Consider the following 21,666-nt stretch of genomic DNA (forward strand, 5'->3'; position numbering starts at 1 on the left):
TTTTTGGTATCATAGGCTGCACACAAATTACAATTAATAATTAAATAATTTAAAAGCTATCAAATTCAGCCCTTCCCATATTTACATTATCCAAATAAAGGTGAACAAATACTGCAGATGAAATGCTGGCTCGGCCATACAGGGGAAAATTCATTTTGATCCCAAAATGACATCCAGAAAGCTTTCCAAATCTAATGATTAACTAAATGCCCTTTGCCATGTCCTTCTAACATTAATCTGACCAATCTCACAGTATATCATACCATACAATACTATACCTTAGCATGATCTCTCACTGTGCTAGTGTCTTGAAACATGGCGAAAGCCAGCTGCATTTTCTACGGACATTTGTTCAAAGGACAGTTTTATCTCCAATGGACAGGTAGAGAAACAGAAGCCAAAGGCACTCTGCTTGCCATCTGTTAAATGTTTTTAATGATAAAATACCTCTGACAGCCATTTTGAATTTATCTTGGTTTGGTTATATGAAAATTTGATTTATACTATACTACTATGTTATTTGACAATATTACATATAATTTACTGAACTGAATCATTTTTTCTAGGTTATTTATAAAAAAACTCAAATACCTTGCCCTTTGCCACTTTTGGGTCATAATTCTGGAAACATGACAAGCAACCATACTTATTACACATATCCAGTGATGACAGAGAATAACACAGTTGTGTCTGGAGTAAATTTTATGCTGGAAGATACAGAAGGACAGCAAACAGGATATGAAGGCCATAACATGCATAAGCACAGCAGTGATGTGGAATATGAAGTCCACAATGATAACAAGTGCCAACCAAAGTATTTTGTGTTTAATTCACAGGTGGGTAAATGTTTCAAAGCCTTAACATCAACAAAAAATACAATATTTCATCATTTACATAATAATTTCCATTTTAACTATTGTAAAAACATACTAATGTGTAAAATGAGTCTTAATTGAATTTTGCTGCAGACTAAAGCAGTAACCAAAACAATTTGGTTGGGTAGTTCCCAAGCAATGTTGGGTTTCCAGTATACACAGTAAATTTACCAAAGTAAGTGTTGGGTACTGATGAGCAATTCCTGAGCCTTCAGCATAAGGATGAGAACAAATGCATGAGAATTTGCACAAGCAGTACCCAAACATAAATGTATTCATGAATTAACAAGTGATTATTAATTGAAGACTTGTTCTGGCAAACAAGTCTTACGTGTCCCTATCTGGCACTCCAGCCTACAATTCCAGCTGCAGTAAACTGAAATGTTGTATTGCTAAAACCCTGAGCCCGGGGGCAGTTATATGTGAAATGCCTGTGTTACATAACTTACCAGTCTATGTAGTCTTTTAAAATGAGTTTTGTAGTCTTTATTTATTATGGGTCTCAAACACATTTTTGTGATCTTGTTGTGTATGTAGTCACTTTCTGTTACTTATTTGCATTATTGTTTTGCAAAGAGACAACTGATCATATTTATCAAAAGAGAAATAGAGCTTGCCACTGGACACCAAAAGTAAATTCTGGCATTCTGTATTTACTTGTATGGGAATTTTAGGTCTATATTTATCAGTGGGTAAAAATAGGAATTCACCCCTATATAAATGACCCTTAAAAATTCCATGAAAATTAACAGCAGTAGAAATTCCCCCATGCTGATCATGCAGTTTCTTCTTTTCATAATTAAGATCCTATAGATTCTGTCAGCTCATGACTGCATTTCAATCTGCAAAGGGGCTCGTGTGACTGGGTTATTAAGGCCATGAGCCAAATTGCCTGGTTCTTTATTCAAACAAGCAGAAGTAGGCCTGTCAGTGTGTGGGTACTGTAAGAGAAGCCTGATCTAATTAATCAAATTAAAAAATCCACCAAAGCCTTTAAATACATTATTGTGTGTCTTTTAGACTGCCTATGCCATCCCGATATTGGCCTTTGCTTTTGTGTGTCATCCTGAAGTCCTACCAATTTACAGTGAACTCAGAAGGTATAGTCAGTTTATTTACCTATCTAAAAATGCTAATGATTAATGTACAGGAGAAATTAGATAAGTAGAAATCATTATTTCATTGAGTTTACTGAATTTTATGGAATATACATATTGCACTGACATTTCAGAATACAAGTGTACAAGGAAAGATAGTGAAAATCAGTTTCTGTAATACCAATATAACATAGTTACATAGTTACATAGTTACATAGGGTTGAAAAAAGACCAGTGTCCATCAAGTTCAACCCATCCAAGTAAACCCAGCACACTTAACCCACACCTACCAATCTATACACTCACATACATACACTATATATACAACCACTAGTACTAACTGTAGATATTAGTATCACAATAGCCTTGGATATTCTGATTGATCAAGAACTCATCCAGGCCCCTCTTAAAGGCATTAACATAATCTGCCATTACCACATCACTAGGAAGGGCATTCCACAACCTCACTGCCCTCACCGTGAAAAACCACCTACGCTGCTTCAAATGGAAGCTCCTTTCCTCTAATCTAAAGGGGTGACCTCTGGTGCGCTGATTGTTTTTATGGGAAAAAAGAACATCCCCCAACTGCCTATAATCCCCTCTAATGTACTTGTACAGAGTAATCATGTCCCCTCGCAAGCGCCTCTTTTCCAGAGAAAACAACCCCAACCTCGACAGTCTCACCTCATAGTTTAAATCTTCCATCTCCTTAACCAGTTTAGTTGCACGTCTCTGCACTTTCTCCAGCTCATTAATATTTATATATATTTTTAAGGCCTCCTTCTTTCTCTGATTCATGAAACTTTCTTTTAGCTGAGCCTTCACAGTAGTATTGGAGGAAAAGGTATCAATACTGATATACACAAATGTCACAATTCATTATAGTAAATTTGGCATCAGTGGTTACTAAAACAAACCTGGAATGGTATTGCTGAACAGATTCACAGAAAGGTATATCACACATTTCTCCTTCCTGAAAGCAAATATGCATGCTTCCTGTGTATGGGTAACACCAGATGCATGCAGATTGCCTTTTTCAGCTAGTGTATTTAGGGCAGTGAAAAAAAGCATCATATGACACTAGGAGAAAAGGAGAAATTTTATAGGGAACCCAACTTACTTGCCATATACCCACCTTTTCCACCTCTAACTTAATACCTATACTTTAATGTAAAAATGCTGAATATATGAACTTTGTTTAATATACTTGAACTTTCCTACATATTGTTGTGGTTCCTATCATAGCTTGAAGTTGATACTGAATCTGTATATTCTACCTCTCTAACTGGCAATGTGTTGGTTCCAGACCTAGGGACTCCAAGAGGTGACTTTAGGGAAAGCACAGATTTATCGCCAATTATATTACCAATAAGTCTATGATAACGACCTTAAACTAGTGATTTCCCAACTAGGCCTGTAAAATACCGCCAGGTGGCCACCATAGCCATGCTGATGAAGTTAATTGCGACATCTATGAGTAAATGTGTGTTATGTTTTAGAATTAAGTTGCAAAAGAAAAATTGCTGAAAGTATTAGATGATTGCTTTTACTGTATTTCAGGCGTACACGGAAGCGTATGCAGAATGTTGCAAATGTATCCATAGCTGCAATGTTGATAATGTATCTCTTTGCAGCTCTCTTTGGTTATCTAACATTTATTGGTAAGTCAAGTTTTACTCTGTACCCTAATCCCTACTTTGTAAGCAAAGTAAATGGAAGAATTAAAAAAATGCAAAATATTTAAAGGGAATGTTCACCTCCCCCGAACTGCTTCCAGTAATGTAAAGTAGCTGTTAAGATACCATTTTTGCATTAGGAATTAATTTTAAAAAGTAATATTTTTACATATAGTTGCAAACTAAGTAAATCCTATCCAATCTTGGGCTTAGGCATCCCACTAAGTAGGTTGCTGTCCCCTCATCCATTACTTTGCTTTAAGTCAGGAAGAGTCACCTAATTATATTAGGACCATAAGTAAGCACATACCCAATCACCAGGTTTAGCTGCATCCTGCTGGAGTAATTATCGACTCCTTTTCTCTACTCTCATGCATAAATTTAAAGGCAAAGGATTCAAGTGCTATTGCATATGCCTTGTCTCTTCCTCACTCATATTGTAAGTAAATACAATTCATTCTATGCCAAGGTGCGAGGGAGAAATATGGCATTGCAGTATCACTTTAAACTGTTCTGCCACAATTACTCCTAACTTTATGCCGCCCTGCTCTAAATCAGGTAGTGGAGGAGGAGGTTTACAACTACTCTACAAAGATGCTGCTGAACTGATGATAGGGAAAATGTGTACCTATGATGGCAATACAATGAAAAGCAACAATAGTTTTAAAAAATAATGCCTTTTTGGCAACTAACTTAGAACTGGAAAGAGTTTATTGAAATTGAATTTCCCATTTAAATGTCTAAGCAATACAGCTATAAAAGTAAGAGGGGGAAGAGGCAGCCTGCAAAGAGTAAGACAGGCGAATCAAATGAATATTGGAAGAAATTACAAATTTTTTAACATGTGTCATCCTTGCTCTAGGAGTGAAAACATTTTTTCTGCTTGTAATGCTTTCATTTTAACGGTGCCATATGCTATTAAGTTAATAGATATAATTTCTTCACTTGCAGGAGAAGTCGGTGATGAATTGCTTCACACTTACATAAAAGTGTATAGATTTGACACCCTTCTGCTGTGTGTTCGCTTAGCAGTTCTTGTAGCAGTTACCTTGACAGTTCCCATTGTTCTTTTTCCAGTAAGTATATTAAAACAGCAAAGGTTTCCTCAAATATTTTCACGGTAATTATTAACAAGTATCTATAAAGTGCCATCATATTTCGCAGTGTTGTACAATGCAAGAACGCATGCATCAAACCTATAACCCAAAACAAGAGGTAAATAAGGGGCCTGCTCAGCGTTTACAATCGAAAAGATGATAAGAATATAATTCAGTGCAAAATATGCACAAACAGTATCTTACCTGTTTTGTAGATTACTTTTTTATTAGATCAGTTTTAACAAACAGAGCTTATTTGAACAGGGTAGCATTTATGAAAAAAGAGAAGTGGTTTTTTTTTTCAGAACTCCAGAACAAGGTTTTTACTACTCCAGTCCAACTTTTTTTCCCCTATGGTAATATTCACCTAATGTACTTTGCAATAAATTAGCTGAATGCACATACATTAAGTACATTGTGTAATCACTCTGTAACCCTGCAGGCTCTGCACTTAGCTTACAAAGTTCAACACTCTCAAATGATGTATTGGGTGCGAAATAAAGAAAGAGCGTTCACTACAGCAGATTTAAGCAGCTGATGGCTGTATTACCTTTCATATTCTATACATATAGTCCTGAGGTCACCAGGATTAAAGCCTTCTCAAAAGAAAATCAGAACAACTATACAAATAATCAGCCCCAAAAAAATATAACATTTAAAAAAAAAAATATATATATATATATATATATATAATTATGTTTAGAATGTGAATATAGCCATAAGGACTTCCACCATAAATTCTCTACATGAATTATATTATCATATAAAAAGGATTTTATAAAATGCTTCATTTACGAACACAAGCTCAAAGTGCAAAACCACCATTTTTGCTATGTATTTTACCCACCGTGCAACTTTTTTTCCCTAAAATTGTATCGTAACTGCAGGTGCTAAATAGCATGTGCCAGAACTTGTGTACAATTTAACAATCAAAGGTAAAATGCATTTTTGTTTTGTCGACTCAAATAGTGATGCAAGTAAGAGTTGCAACACGTATCACACATCTGGGATCCCACCATGGAGTGGCAAGATGGAAACACATAGGAGTTAAAATTCCTTAGCAGCAAGCATAACTGCCAGTGGATACAAAGAGCAGAATGAGCCCTGTACTTACCTCAAGCCAAGGTGCTCCCTAGAACAACTCTAACATAAGTCTAACATACATAGCGGGGCAGAGATTGCTGGTAAATTATATAAATTGTAAATGCATAATATTGCCTTGGAGGGTATTTTTGCACTTTAAGGCAACAAAATAACCCTTATGCCATCGCCCTTATACAGTTCAAATACATGAGCTACTATAAAGCCACTGGGGTTGCCATTCAATCTCCAGTAGGGTCATAGGCTCCAAGATGTTTTTGTCATTTTAAGGCCCAGCTTTAATGAGTCAATGTCCTGAGAGTTAATGAAGAAAACCCAAAATTTTTACCAGCGTGGAATAATAATGCATTATACTTAAATCCATACAAAACATATACCTTTTTTGGGTGTAATGGCTCAAAAGATGTGAATGGGTTTGCCTTTCTCTTGTTTGTGTTTTGTTGCCAATGGGAATGGGTTTGCCTTTCTCTTGTTTGTGTTTTGTTGCCAAAATAAATCCACCTGTCACAGCTCTGTGTGACAGGTGAAGGGTCATTTTGACTGTGCTGATGTCTCTTGAAGGGCAGTAGCTGTCAAAATGTCAGTGTGCCATTAGCCTTAGTCCCCCATGGGTTTTTGACTATTGAACAAAAAAAAATATGAGCAGTAGAACCCCCATTTTACAGTCCAATGCACTCACCACCCAATGCTGACATTTGAGACAAACATCAAATTGGTTGTTGTGCATTACCAGATGTGGGTGAACCTCATACTTTTAAATGCATCATCTCATTTATTCTATAACCCCTTAGACATAATTTGCTTTATTGATTTGCCCCATAGACAATTTGCTTTCACGTGGCAACCAGAAAAGATTATACAACAGTCACTCTTTACCTAAAAACTTGTTGTAACAAGAGGGAGGGCTGGTCATTCCATGAGGTGTGTCCCTTGCCTCAGGTTGCACAGTTTGAGAGACAGCAAGTAGCCATCCTGGGTGGCTGTAACCTGTAACTTTAGAGATGATCTCCTGATTAGTGATCATATCAGCATTTGACATCACTATAAGCAAAACACTCAAAATTTGATTTGCTGATGCTATGTTCAGAAGTGTGAATCTTCTAGATTTTTGCACACTCTTGCATTTCAGGTTTTACAGTGAATTCCAATCCTTCTGTGTTAGAACATGTTTTACCTGTGTTGCTGGCTAAAAAAAACATATGCAGTCAGCCAATCGCCTAAAAGAAAATGGCCTCCAGCTAATTTTCCAAATTTTCATGAACTCTTGAAAGTGATGCTTTTTTTAACACTTAAGTGTAATTAGAGATTTAACTACTGCAATTTCATTCAATAATTTACATCTCTTAAATAGATGGATTATGCATATTAATTTGAGAATGAGGCTGTAATGTAATTATAAAAAATAACGGAGTCTTAAATGTAAAAAAAATAATTGTATTAATATATTTGGTAAAGTATTTGCAGATTTGAAGCCAGTTGTACATACTGTTTCTGTTGCCTGAAATGATCAATGATCAAAACAGGAAACAGCTGGCTACACTCTCTTTTGTGTTATTATCAACTCAATTTCTGTGCCCAGACTACCCTTTTCTATTGATTCAGCACCTTTGACTTACAGTTAATCTGCAATATGAATATGTCTAGCAATGTTTACAGGATCTTTTTATAGATTCCTTTTGGTTACATTTTACATTAATGATGTGAAAGGGAAATCCAAATTTGCACTGTGTCTGGTGTTTGGTTTTAGTTTTCTTTATCAAATTCACTTTCATTAAGTAGTTGAATATGTAAAGGCATTACTAGCTAAAGCTACAGCGCAAGAAAGCAAGTGGCTGGTACAGGTCAATAATTCCAGCCATTATGATTAGAAATGAAGCTATTGCTGCAGGCACTGTGCGCTGCTGAGGGCCCTTATCTGCTAATAACGACAAGCTATTGTGACCTTTTACCTACTTTTTCACGAGTGGCAGAGCAGTGCTTCCTCAGGGAAACATCTCAGTTTTGCCATGGGCAGCATGTTCATTAGTTCATACCTGAAACCAGGCAACAGGATAACATTTATAGTGTTTAGGTAGTACTGCTCTAAATTACCTTTTGGTATGTTATAGATGGTCTTATTTATTGCAGCTTTTTAATTGGGCTTCATTTCTTATTTTGTTTTCAATTATTTACTGTCATATTCTGCTTCTTTCCACACACTGCAATTAAAAGGGTTCCTCATAACTAAGAAACATGTAATTCAGTTCAGCATTCCAGTATAAATTACCTGAAACATTTCTCTGGTATTGAAGTTTTATTTAAATGAAATTGCTGGCTATTAATATGATCTGCACTACTGAAACATTGTAGCAAAAGCCAGCTGATTAAAGGTGGCCATACATGTTAAAATCCACTCGGCTGGTGAGGTCGACAAGCGAGCAGATCTTCTCCTGATATTGGCCACCCGTAGGTGGGTAGATGGTGAATTCAGGCTAATTTGGTTCGGGGACCGCTTGAACGAGCCGATGCACTCCCCGATCTGACTAAATTTTTTAACCGGCCCGATATCGGTCAGGCAGGCCTGTCGTTTGTGCCCTTACATGGCCCAATAAGCTGGGGACCGATATCGGCAGCTACAATTGGGCCATGTATGGCCACCTTAACAGACCAGGAGGAGATCTGACTTTTGCTACATTGTTTCAGGAGTCAGACCCAGGGAACAGAATGGGATAAACAAACACTGCTTTCATTTGCAATCACATTAACAAATAAGATCAACCAAAAGGCTACTTTCTTAAAATGATTACTTTCTACTGATTATCTTTCTATTGGCCTGTTTATGGCCACCTTTAGGGTAAAGCCTGACTGACTGATAGTATTTTCACACAATTACAACATTTTGCCACATATAAAGTGTTTTAAATGCAGTGATTTCCATTCATGTTGGTGCGAAGGTATTGTCATCTGGGAGAGAGGCGAGTACCAGCAGGCAACAAAACGTTGTTAGTTAGATTCAATTATCATTTTGCAGATTAAACATGGGCCAATTCTCTGGCTAACCAGTTGGTTCAGACCTAATTTAAGGTTGAGAAGCTCATGTCTCTGCCACAGGGAATATCAGTCAACCAGACATTCCAGTCTGCAATTTCCAGGGCCAGAACTAGTGGTAGGCAGAAGAGACACTTGCCTTGGGTGCAACGCTGGGGGGGCACCAATCAGGTACCTCTACTGACAGAAAATCCCCTCTATCAATAAACCTTTAAATTGTGGACTTTAGAGCATTTGGTTGATGGGAAGATTGGGGGCTTAATTTTATATACATAGGGCAGCTTTATTTGTACAGCAGTGAAGTTCTTTAAAAAAAATATTTGTTAGGGTTTTAGTTGCCTTTTAAATTGTGAATACTAGGATTGTTGTTCCAGTATATGAAATTGGACATTTACAGTAAGAAATATATATATGTTGTCCTATTTTTTTGCAATACTATCACTTTTACAATTTGCATTGAATTCATATCTTACTTATCATGCTTGGTTTGCTTTTCAGATCCGCTCATCAGTCATCACTATGTTATTTCCTGGGAAGCCCTTCAGTTTTCTCAGGCATTTCTTGATTGCATTAGTAATACTGATTTTCAACAACACACTTGTAATTTTTGTGCCAGCCATTAAAGATATATTTGGATTTATTGGTAAGTTATTAGAATTTGTGTTGTTAAACTGTTATAATATTTATGATATTTATGATCTTAAATGCTGCATTTTGGTTTATTCATTTACAAGCGCAAATTCTATGTGCACAATTTTGTATTCAGATCAGATGCAGAGTTTCTTTTGCAGCATCATTGGGTTCACCGGGGGGGCACAATTGTATCCAGATTATGTCATTTTCAGTGTTCCGTCTCAACATGACCTTTAGGCACAATTTTGCTGCATTTTTTTAATGCAGCATGCATGAGAAACCATAGAGTTACTGCTACCTCAGTTGCCACAATTGCCACAATTCACCTGGCAGGAACATTGGTGTCTAGCAGAGAGTGCAACAGGTCGTAAACAGTGCCAGACCAAACCCTTCATGCTTCCAAAGCAGAACCTAGATTGCCCCTGCTTGTCACCCTCTTTCCTGCTCCATCCCACTCAATAAATCGCCTTACTACCCATGCTACATAAGGAGATTGGGGGCAAGGGGAGGAGTACCAGGGAGTAACAGGTCAACTGTTGTGCCCTAGGCATGTGCCTCTTCTGCCTATCCCTAGTTCCCTCCCGGATCGCAAACAAGCCCTGTAGTGTATGAATATTCTCATTCATCTAGGTCATATTAAACAGTATCTAGTAGAATTAAGTCTAAGGCTAATGCCAGACGTGGCGTAGGGCGGATATTTTCGGCAAGCGGAAAAGCGTTTGCTGAAAATACCGCCCTACGCCTCCTACATGTGCCTGCACCCGAATGAATGGAATACGCTCGCGTTTTTATGCATATTTTGAGAGAACTTGCGTATCGCGTATCTCGAGAGAACTTGCGTTTTTATGTGTATTTCGGCTACATGTGCTGCACCCGAACGTATTCCATTCATTTAGGTGCAGGCACATGTAGAAGGCGTAGGGTGGTATTTTCAGCAATCACTTTTCCGCTTGGCGAAAATATCCGCCCTCCGCCTTGTTTGCCATCAGCCTAAAGCAACTCGACTGGACTGCCGGGAATTCCCTATCAGTCATTTAAACTGAAGAAGCCACTAGGATGAGAGGTGAAATGTTTTCAAGAAAACTCAGAAAGTCCAATTGTTTTAGACTTAATTCTACTAGATAAGCCCTATAGTGTTATTGTGAACTTGGTAAAGTGCGATATAATCATAAACTCAAATATATAGAAAGATTATTTGGCTCCTGATGAAATTGACTATATTATGTATGAATCTAATAAAGACTTAAAAGTGTTTTATTATTATTCTTTATTAATTTAGTGCCATCATGCGCTGCAGTGCTTTACAAAGATTATACATCATTCACAGCAGCCCCTGCCCTAGTGGAGCTTACAGTCTAAGTCCCAATCACATTTATGCACACACACATACAATGACCTTCCTGTATGTTTTTGGAGTGTGGGAGCAATTTGAAGTACACAGAGGAAACCCACACAGAAAGGGGGAGAAATTTCCAACTCTTTGCAGATAGTGCCCTGCCTGGAATGAGCTCTGTGACCAAGTATTGCAAGGCAGCAGTAGCCAAACATGTTTTTTTTGTTTTTTTTTTTAATTATTTTTAAAAGTTTTACATTTATTTGTAAAGTGACAACATATTCCTCAGCACTGTTCAAATTGGAGGCCGTTTAGATCAAACATACAAATTGTATACAAAAATTACACAATACTAATACAAAAGGCATCTGCTTAATATATTTTGAAATTGCTTATTTTCCAAGGTTTCACCTACTAAAATATTTTTTAAAATATACTGCATGTTCCTGAATTATACAGTTAGTAACAATAAATGTATATTGTTTCTTACCTTAATAGGTGCTTCGGCCGCAACAATGCTAATCTTTATTCTCCCAGCTGCTTTTTACCTGAGAATAGTGAAAAAGGAATCTCTCCGCTCACCACAGAAAATTGGGGTACGTTTTAAACCGTCACTCAGTTTTAACTATGCATCATACTGATCAAATAACGAGGTGGAAAAATTAACATTTTATTTTGGAGTAAATCATGAGCAGTAGAGAATTTGAATATAGTTTTCAGATATAGTAGAACTAGCAGAAAAGCAAATCCCACTCAATGTCCATTAAAAAAAACTCGCCGATATGGCTTCCAGTGCTTATTCTCCTAGTTAGCAATAACTACCAGGGAGCCTAAAACTGAATTAGGTGAAATATGGTGACTGCCATGCAGTGGCTTAACTAGATGATACTGGGCCCCACAGCAAATTTAAATTACATTGATAAAAATATATTGAAATTCCTCATTATTTAATGCCCTAAATGGGTCCCTTACACTACTGGCCCCCTTGCAACTTCAGGGTCTGCTTCCTCTTTAGTTATGAAACAAGGTACAGGGAAGATACAGGGAAGACCTGGAGTTTTTTCAAAGCACTCCCAGTGTGGTTGAGGAGGGGGCAGGGGGGTCCTGTGCAGCTGTATTCAAAGTCAAATTATTAGGTTATCTTTTATTCAGCTGGCTTCTGATACATTGTTTCAAAAGTCAGAACAACCAGGACAGAGAACAGAATATTGTTTTCAATTGCAGTTACATTTACAAACAACATTTGTAATTGCTGTATATTTCATTTTACACACATGTACTCCTTTTCCAATGGTATAAAAAGACTAGGGTGGATCTTCTTTGGTTGGATTCCGCCTCAGTGAGGACAGTAGATGTGGGTCCAGAGCTTAACATAGCGTAGGTATAATTACATTTTATGCTGTAGATTGGACCATCTTGAATAAGGTGTCCATTAGACAGTAAGCACATGAGAGAGTAGAGACTAGTGAGTTAGGCATGTAAGCACTTAGATGTAGCATGCCAACATAAAAATAGATGTCCTTCTAGCCAAGGAACACAAGAATGCAGGGAGTTTAAACACACAACTTTTAATTCCAAACTTTATACACACAGCAGCATTTGTATCCAAGTTGTTAAGCTTCCACCACACTGGTTAGTACAACTCTAAAAACACAGTTCGTCCCAAGTCATCACACACCGCCATTCCTTCTGTTTGTTCACCCCTTTCCACTTTCAGCCTCCATTACCACCAGGGGCCTAAACTATTAACTTTGGCCCTAACTTGCAGGGTACCTACCAAGGTACTTACCACTTCTTGCTTCTGGGTGGGGCTGCCCTTACTAGCTGTTTCCTCTGCCTCACATCCATAAGAGGAGCTATTACAAGAACTACCCCATTTCTAACTACCCTGACAGCTTCTCCCACTATGTCCAGTGTCCTCAAGCCTCCAGCTTCTTTCTATAGATGTTTCCTATTGGCCAAAGAGAACCACGCCCTATCCTACCTTCCCTTTTATACCCTTGCATACAGTAATTAAATCCTTAACACCAAAACTCTCTGCTGCTATCTGTTGGTGAAAAATACACATTACACACAACCTAATGTAACCTTTTTATCACCCTCTTACAGGCAGCCCAGTACCCTGGTGATTGCCTGCAATGTAGGGTTCTGTGTGATAGATGAAGGGGTAGTGAATTATCCCCTCAAAGCATGTCAAAGGGTAGTCAAGAAAAAATATTTTTTGAGTATTTCGAGTAGTGTTTCAAAGAGCCAGTGCTGTTGGTTAAAAAGTTGGTAAATAACTATTGGCACCCAACAAGTTTGTGCATTTATGAATGTATTCTGTAAAAAAAAATTATACACTTCCTGTGAGAGGTCCTGTAATATCTGCTCATGTGGGTGCAATTTTAAGGAGTCATTTGAGGCACTTTGTGTTACCAAATGAGTTACATATTTTCCTACATCAGTTACATTATTCAAATAAAATTCACATATAAAAAGAGCAGTAAAAACTATTTTGTTTAGCTAGATTGTTCCTGCAGCGCTGTCCACCAACAGTCAAGAGTTTTTCATGACAGCCCAAAGTATTTAAAAATTGTAAACATTCTTTGGACTATTGTTTCCAAACAGAGTGGGCATTGTGTCCAAGAACAAATGATTTCATTATTTAGCTATCTTACATCTACAGAGACAAATTTATTTACAAAATGTCAACAGGAGAGGGCTCTTCACTCATTCATATTGTTTTAGATGGGAAGAAAAGTGGCCTCTGTCCTAAGGCCCTGTTTGTATTGTGTGGAAGCAGATTTAAAACAGGGCAACTAAAATTTGGAAAACTGATAAAATCAGTTGGAGAAGTGCAAAACCAAATTAAGGGCACTGGCACATGGTGAGATTCATAATCAGAGTCATCCACGATAAATCTATGCTACCACAGTCGATTAATCTCCTCGCAATGCCTTACCACCAGAAACAATGTTATATGCTAATGGGAGGGCATTTGTGTGCTTCAGTTTTCCAAAGACACCCAAAGTTTTCTCGTGAAGCAACTTCGGGCTACTTCAGAAAACTGAAGCAACACATACAGTATACCATCCCATTAGCAATTAACATTGTTTCTGGTGGGTAGGCATTTCGATAGCATAGATTAATTGCAGGCGACTAATCTCCCCATGTGCCACCAGCCTAAGGGCTTGGACTGATGATCACTTTTTCATGTGCTCCCCTGCAGTGGCTTTCTCCTGCATTTCACCGCAGGAAAGCGCAGAAGCTGTGTTCCACCTGCATACGGTGCTTACATCTATGCATCTGATAGAACAGCCCAATAAGAAAGAATGGGGTGCGTTTCTTCCTGTGCTCCCCTGCAGTGGAACGCAGGAGAATGTCACTGCAGGGCCCTAATTAATCGTTATATAGTGCACTGAATTTTTTTTATATTGCAAAACTGTTAGGGATTATTTACAAGGGTATTTAATATCAGGAAAAGACTCTTGTTGGAGACCTGTGATATTTTAGGCTGTTCCAGGGCTTTATTTTTCTATAGAAGCTTACTTGATAAAGCAGCATGCACTTACCAGCACCCTGATGCAGGGGGAGATAGTATGCCATTATCTATTTCGAATCTCCATTTAAATTACATTTACACTATTTTTATCCTGCTGTGAGATGTAAAGGCGAGAGGCGTTGTTGCTCTTACTTACAGTAAGAGATTAACCTCAAAAAGAGAAGTTTGGTTCTTTAAATTACATATGCAGCCCCCCTCAACTCCCCTGCAGCCAGGAAACATTTTTGTATTAAAGTGAAAGCTCAGTGTTACATACCCTGACTTTAAGTGTTCATTTTACACCTTTTTTGGGGGTTCCACCAATACAGTATATAATGCATTTCCCTGATTCTACATTTTCCCTGAAAAATGTAAAATGGGTGTTCTAATTTATGTAAAGGAAAGAGAATATCCATTGTATATATTCTAGTTAACAGCAGAGGGCAGCCATTTCCCACTATGATGCTGCAAGCTGTGAAACACAGCAATGAATAAATCGAATTTGGCATAGTTTCTGAAATTCACTTTTGAAGGTCAGAGAAATGTATTGCCAGCTATATATATATATATATGATTGTAAACTCAGAATTAAAGTAAACTTGCTCATAACTGTTACATATTCCTAAAAATTATATTTTCAACTGTTTAAAATATGTTTGACTTCATTAGACAGGTGTGACTGTGATGTCTCAAAATAACGACAGGGAAGTAGTGCCACATTGATGGCAACATGAAATGTAGAATTATTGGATAAATGCATACAGCAGATATTCAAAAAAGCACTTCCTCTATCAATGTGTTTCATTTAACTCTTTTGTGATGCAACCATTATGCAATTCCCATAAGGAAGCAAAAGTTAAATCAAGAAACAGGAATACGTATTTCTGTACCTATTGTGATTCTTCTACCAGTTCCCTGAAATCTTTGTGAACACAAGCACAGAATTAAAGGGATGTCATATATAAAATCCCTCAGTTGGGCTACTCATTGAGCATCCAATTAGTAAAGAATGAGTATGTGTCTGTTTATGTATTAAAGTCAATACATTCATAAAAACCTATACACTACAAACCCATACCATCAAATGAACAGTTCACATACCCACTGAAAATTACCACTAGGCATATGGAAAATTACACAAAAAAAGACTATTTAAAAGAATAACCATAACTCTCTTTTTGTCTTACAGGCCCTGGTTTTCCTAATAGTTGGTTTTGTATTTATGATTGGAAGCATGACACTAATTGTATTTGACTGGATCCAAAACCCACCGTCTTCAAAGCAGCATTAATTATTTGCACTTTATAGAATAAGTCCTTGCTGGTGTGACTGGATTCTCTTTATGCCCTATTTAGAATGCTGAATACTGCAATTGCTCTTCTTGGGGTTGTTATTTATGGTTTGAGATATATGAACTAATCTCAACAAGAAAGTGTTGCTGATAATGTATATTTTAAACTTACTGGAAATTGATAGCAGCCATAAAAATCCACAAATGTTTTTTTAAGGTAGTTTTCTACTGCAAGATTCATATCATTAATTTAGGGTAAGATCATGCAGGTAACTACTTTTGTCTTTTTCACATATTTTCTTTCTCCACTCCCGTGAGGTGCTGCAGCTGAGTTGCATTCACTCACAGCATCATACATAAAAGCAACAGGCAAAGAGGCTTGGCAAGAGCAATACTAACTGGAAGGTCATAATTGATATATTGGGTAGCCTGATAAACTACTTCTGCTGAGATACAGATCAAAAGTTACATTGTGGCTCCATTGCTAGCAATTAGGTACAAATGTCTTACTTCCCTCTTACAGGTGACAGCCCAACTGAAGTTATAGAGTTCTGTATCTTATAGAGAGAGAGAGACTAAAGTCCAACAGAATATTTGACACGATCTAGTGTGCATGAAAAAGAGGTAGTTTATCACATGCAAAGCAGATAGATTTATATGTAAACACATACATGCAACATTTCCCTTTAAGCTGATTTTTATAACCTAGTTTAGTGTATGCAATGCCTCCACAGGGTCTACAGGGTCGAAGTTGGCATTATTGCAAGGGTAGTTTATATATATATATATGTACATAGCTATGGTGGCATTATATATTGCATTGCATTGGTGCACATTAGTATTTACATATTCTAGAGGGAGTTCTAGATGTGGAGTAAAGTTGCTATTAGGGAGGCAGTTCTATAATATATAGATGGATTTGGCTTACAGGCATGTTTAATTCATTGCTGAGGGTCCAAAGATTAATTACATGTAATAAATTACATGTAATCTGCTCTCAATATTCCTTCCTGCTAAAAACAAGATAATCCCATTAATTACTACCAAGAAACTAACTCATTTTTTAAGCATTGTGTCTTACCTATCAATAACTACTGTACGCCTTCAGCTCCCTACCTCCAGAAAACTAAACCTTTAGTTCCTTAGCCTTTGTGTTCCTACCTCTATATAAATAAGCCTTTGGTTACTAAGCCTTTTTGTTCTAAATCAGTTTAACAAAACATTAGGTCCTATTCTGAGACACCTCTCAATGTAATCAGGTCAGTAAATGGATAAAGATGCTATACAGGCATATACTGTCGGCACAAACTTTAAATGGGTTATTCACCTTTAAGTTAACTTTTAGTATGACATAGAGAGTGACATTCTGAGACAAGTTGCACTTGGATTTCTTTTTTTTTTATTATTATTATTTGTGGTTTTTTAAATTATTTTACTATTAGTACAGCAACTCTCCAGTTTGGAATTGTAGCTGCTATCTGGTAGCTAGGGTTCAATTTACCTTAGCAACCAGGTACTTGCTAAGGTAGAGTTGCAATGAGAGACTGGCATATGAATAGGAGAGGGTCTGAATAGAAAGATAAGTAATAAAAAGTAACAATAACAATAAAATTGTAGCCTCAAGAAGCAATAGTTTTTTGGCTGCTGGAGTCAGGGACCCCCATTTGAAAGCTGGAAAGAGTCTGAAGGCAAATAATTAAAAATAATTATTATTAAAAATAAATTGAATAATGAAAAATAATTGAAAAGTTGCTTAAATTTGGCCATTCTATAACATGCTAAAAGTTAACTTAAATATGAACCACCCTTTAAGCCACATATTCATTTGTTTCAGAGAAGAGAATATTTGGTCGTTCTATGATTATTGGCTTAAACAAATGTGTTCCTTAGATGTGGACTATGACAAATATATAAATATCAGTTGTGCATTTTTCTTTTCTATTCACATGGGAATTTACATTACAATATACATTTACTAATACATATATTAAAATGTTGGCAGCACGTCCCAGAAAATGTTACCTTATGGCTCTATTTACAATGTTTTTTCCTATTTAATTTACAGAAAACATAAACTAATTATATCTTTTAGGTAAGACTGTGCCTGTCATTGCTACTAGTATATGCCAAATGTACTGCATTTTTTACATTTTAGCACATTTATGTTTAGAATTTTCTTTGGACAAGGCACAGAATGTATAAAAGTGCTCTGCCTACAGGTACTGTCACAGTTTTAAACTGTTTTTGTGAAATTTTAGCACTGAACAATTTTGAGCCAGTATATAATCATGTCTTCCGCAACAACTGACTGAAGTGTTAAGAATTACTTGGATGATGGATGTTTGTTATTGATTGGTATATTATAGGAAATATTAATAGATCCGCTCAGTGCAGGAAACTGGCTTGGGATATATTTGTATATGAACATTTACCCTACATGCAAATGTACCTTGTTACTGTATTATCTGTTTTTGTGATATCACATTTTTGATTTTGAATTTATACCCATGATGCCATTTTAGCTTGCAAAAATGTCACTGTCTGTCATCTGTGTTATTGATAATTTGCTATCTCAGCGCAAACAGATTTATGGCACTCTTGTTAATTGTACTCAAACAAAATGGAGAAGTGCATAAAAAGCTTTATTTTTTATTACATTATTACATTACAGGGTATGCTAATATTAATATTAACATTTAATATGATATAGGAAACAATAATAAAATAAAAGCACAACCTCCAAATAAATCTGTATCCTGGCAACGAGACAGCTTTAACATTACTTATAGACAGGCAGAGAAGAAAGGCAAACAACTTAAAAACCATGCAAAACAGAATTAAAAGACAGATTATAAACAATTCATAATATTTAACATAATAGGGAGAGGGCACACACCATCAAAACAAAAGATGCCTGGGTGCCGGGTAAGGTAGTCACCATGTAGAGAAATAAAGGACTCAGCACTCGCAGGAATTGCAGAAAAATTCAAAATAATTCATAATAATAAAAGTTACTTTTGTGTTTCTAAGCATTTCTGTTTAGCTTCCTTTACATAGACAAAACATTCTTAGAGCACACAAAAAAATTCTATTTAGTGAGTGCATATTAAGTTAAATTAACATATTGACCCCACTTCATGAGTTGTTCCAAACTTAGCCTATACATACTGTAACTAGTATATATATATACATATATATATATATATATATATATATATATATATTGCATAGTTGCACACATATATATATAAGAGCATTTTGCAATTTTATCTTTATTTAGGTTATTAGTCATGTATTAAAAAAGATCTAAAGTGGCTCACAATAAAAAAAATAAGGTATTTTGTTCATTTTCTTTTGGATTGTATGATGTGTACTGACAATTTTAAAAATCATATTAAATAAGCTATTTTTAATATATTTAACCCAAATTTTATTAAATTGTTTTAAGAGTAGCATGTTTTTTTGTTTTGCTTTAACTAGCATTTTGATATCCTCCCTAGTATGTTATCAATTCTTGAAGCTAGTATTCTTTAGTCCAGGTAAATACCTGTTCCTTTTGGATAGAGGATCATACATTTTTTCATAATGTTTGTGACTCCTGATCTATAATACAAACATTATGTATATGGAACATATATGGAAAATGAAAAATGACTGAAGAGTTTATTCTTTTTTTACAGAAAAGATGTAGGAAAAGCCACATTACTGCAAAGAAATATGATTCTTTATAAATAAGTAACACTTACTTTTTTGATATTAGAGTCCTTTTTCTACTCTACCACCTTATAAAACATCACATATATTTAGTCATGAATAAAATGTTTTTTATTAAATGATAGTGGGTATTTAAAATTGTACTCTTTTGATGCACTGTACCACTGTCAAAAAGATTAAAATCCTTAATGTACTATGCTCATCCTGAGCTAACCATACACTGGCACTCTTAACATAGATGTTTAGTTTCCCTAAAACTGCATCTCCACTGGCATACAAATTTGTGCCACTGGTCCATCATTTTCTGGTCACTTGGCACAATTAAGCAGAGAGCTTACACATTAGGAGCGCACTGCTGGAATGGTCAAAAACCGTGCCTGCACCAAATGTTGGAGAATGCATAATGTGTTACTCTACGATATGCCCTTTATACCACGTGGCAGGTTTAGTCAAAAGGCACATGAGCATAATTCTCTTTCAGTGTTGGTTAGCCAGTGGAAAGAGCCTGAATGTGTCACTCCTGCTACCCATTCATTTAAATGTGGAATTTGTCATAATGCTGTAACTGACAGAATTTTGGACCTGATCCAGTGTTGTCACACATTTTATACTCAAGTAAATGGGATGTGATGCTGGGCACTCACTGGCTGAAATACATCAAGAGAAGCAGCAGAGAATACACCCTATACTATCATAGCTCTTAATTTGCCTAAAGTTGCATTTATCCTCTGTTAGCCATTCATATACTCTAAACAGTACAAGTGTAAGACTGAAAACTTTAGATTTTTTTTTTTAACAAACAAAGAGAAGTGACGATATACAGATGTATTAATACTTGTACAACAAAGAAAATGAATGAAATAGTCTGTTTAGGGTATTAGGATACACTGCAAAGATCATTTTAATATGTAATATCCTTTTTTTTAATGGTGTGTCTGTGTTTCTAGTACGGACTACAGTAATGGTATGTCTGGCATGTCTTACTGTTTCTTACTATGGAAAAATCAATAGTTTCTTTTTCTGATTTCATGACTTCTTGTGACATGTCTTTCCTTTAGTTACTATATTATTACCTTTTACATGTTTTCAAAATACAAATGCCAAGTTACATGTTAGCCTGTGAAATACCCCTGGGATGTAGTTACTACATAGAATGTGATAGTTTACTTAATAAATACTTGTAATATAGTTTGAATGTTGTCTTTTTAAGAAACAATAAATGTAACTTCTAGAAATACATACATTTCTGCATTTGTTCCATTTTATTATAGACTTGTCTGTGCTAATTTATTAATTTACTGAACATTACTTGGCTTTCCACAACAGTAAAACAGCATTTATCATTTTTTTCTCTCACAAGATGTACATACACACAATGGTCACAGTGGATTTTAAATGTTTTTGCCGTGTGGAGTACAGGGGAAAAGGGAAGAGCTGAAGTTTGGCTGTGCATTTGATTTCCAAAGTTCTTCTCTAAATAAAGCACACATACCTGGTCAGTGCTTTAAAGAAATTCCGTAAATTCTGGGAAATATGGTTGAAATAAGACAAACATAATATACCTTTCATTCACCTATCAATGTTCTCAATATGACCTGTCTTTCCTTAGATTAGTATACGCCACTGACGGTTTTTGTCTTTTTTCCGTTTTGCACTCTATTCATATGGTCCAGGGGGATAAAGGTAAGGTTGTACAGATTGTTGTAATTAAAATAAATAGCATTAATATGCCTATTGGCGCAGTCTATTATCCTCTTGCCCTTTGCCCAGTTTTCCAGAATGATGAATTGGTCTCTGTGCGCCATTTTTTCTACCTGTATTTACTGTATGAAGAGAGGGACAGGGAAAATCACATACAGAGGGCAAGTAAGGGAGTTGTGGTGGACCAAGGCCACAATGGGACACTGTACTTACCACCTGCTTTATGAAATGCAATAAGGACGGGACTGGCCTCTACCCTTCAACACTAGACCCTGCACCTTGCACCAGATTTTTTATCCAGAGAAAAGTGAGGAGCGCAGCCAGACAGAATTGATCCCTGAATGAGCACAAAGGGGTACATTTGTGCAACCCTCAATGCTCCTGTTCTTTAGTCTGGGGTCTGGGGATTTCCCCATGTGTTCATAGTTTGAATTCTATTTTCTATGGACAATGATTCTCACCTTTAATTTTTTATTATCCCCTGTATGTTTAACCCCCTTGCAATGATTGGGGTAGTTAGAAAACAATCTGTCTAGGCCTTACACTGTTCAGGACCACAGCACTCCTGTTATCCCAGTACTGGGGGGTTCTAGCCAAA

General features: G+C 36.3%; 1 protein-coding gene and 1 long non-coding RNA gene across 3 annotated transcripts in view; one reads left to right on the plus strand and one right to left on the minus strand.

Moving 5' to 3' along the window:
- The window catches only part of slc38a4 (solute carrier family 38 member 4), a 52,351-nt gene extending 31,743 nt beyond the window's left edge, over nt 1-20,608 (plus strand). Inside the window, exons 10-16 of one of the 2 annotated variants that reach the window (XM_031897632.1) lie at nt 567-836; nt 1,896-1,975; nt 3,533-3,633; nt 4,600-4,724; nt 9,372-9,516; nt 11,338-11,435; nt 15,552-16,773. In XM_031897632.1, the coding sequence (XP_031753492.1) occupies nt 567-836; nt 1,896-1,975; nt 3,533-3,633; nt 4,600-4,724; nt 9,372-9,516; nt 11,338-11,435; nt 15,552-15,653 (921 nt within the window). In that variant the 3' untranslated portion in view covers nt 15,654-16,773. 2 annotated transcript variants of the gene reach the window in all.
- On the minus strand, nt 4,342-6,360 carry LOC116409738. Its single transcript, XR_004221985.1, has 2 exons — nt 6,224-6,360; nt 4,342-4,844 (listed from the first exon to the last, which is right to left on the minus strand). It is a non-coding gene; the product is annotated as an uncharacterized LOC116409738 (long non-coding RNA).
- Nucleotides 20,609-21,666: the final 1,058 nt, after the last annotated feature.

The sequence above is a fragment of the Xenopus tropicalis genome, chromosome 3 (assembly GCF_000004195.4).
Source record: "Xenopus tropicalis strain Nigerian chromosome 3, UCB_Xtro_10.0, whole genome shotgun sequence".
In the NCBI taxonomy this organism is placed as follows: domain Eukaryota; kingdom Metazoa; phylum Chordata; class Amphibia; order Anura; family Pipidae; genus Xenopus; species Xenopus tropicalis.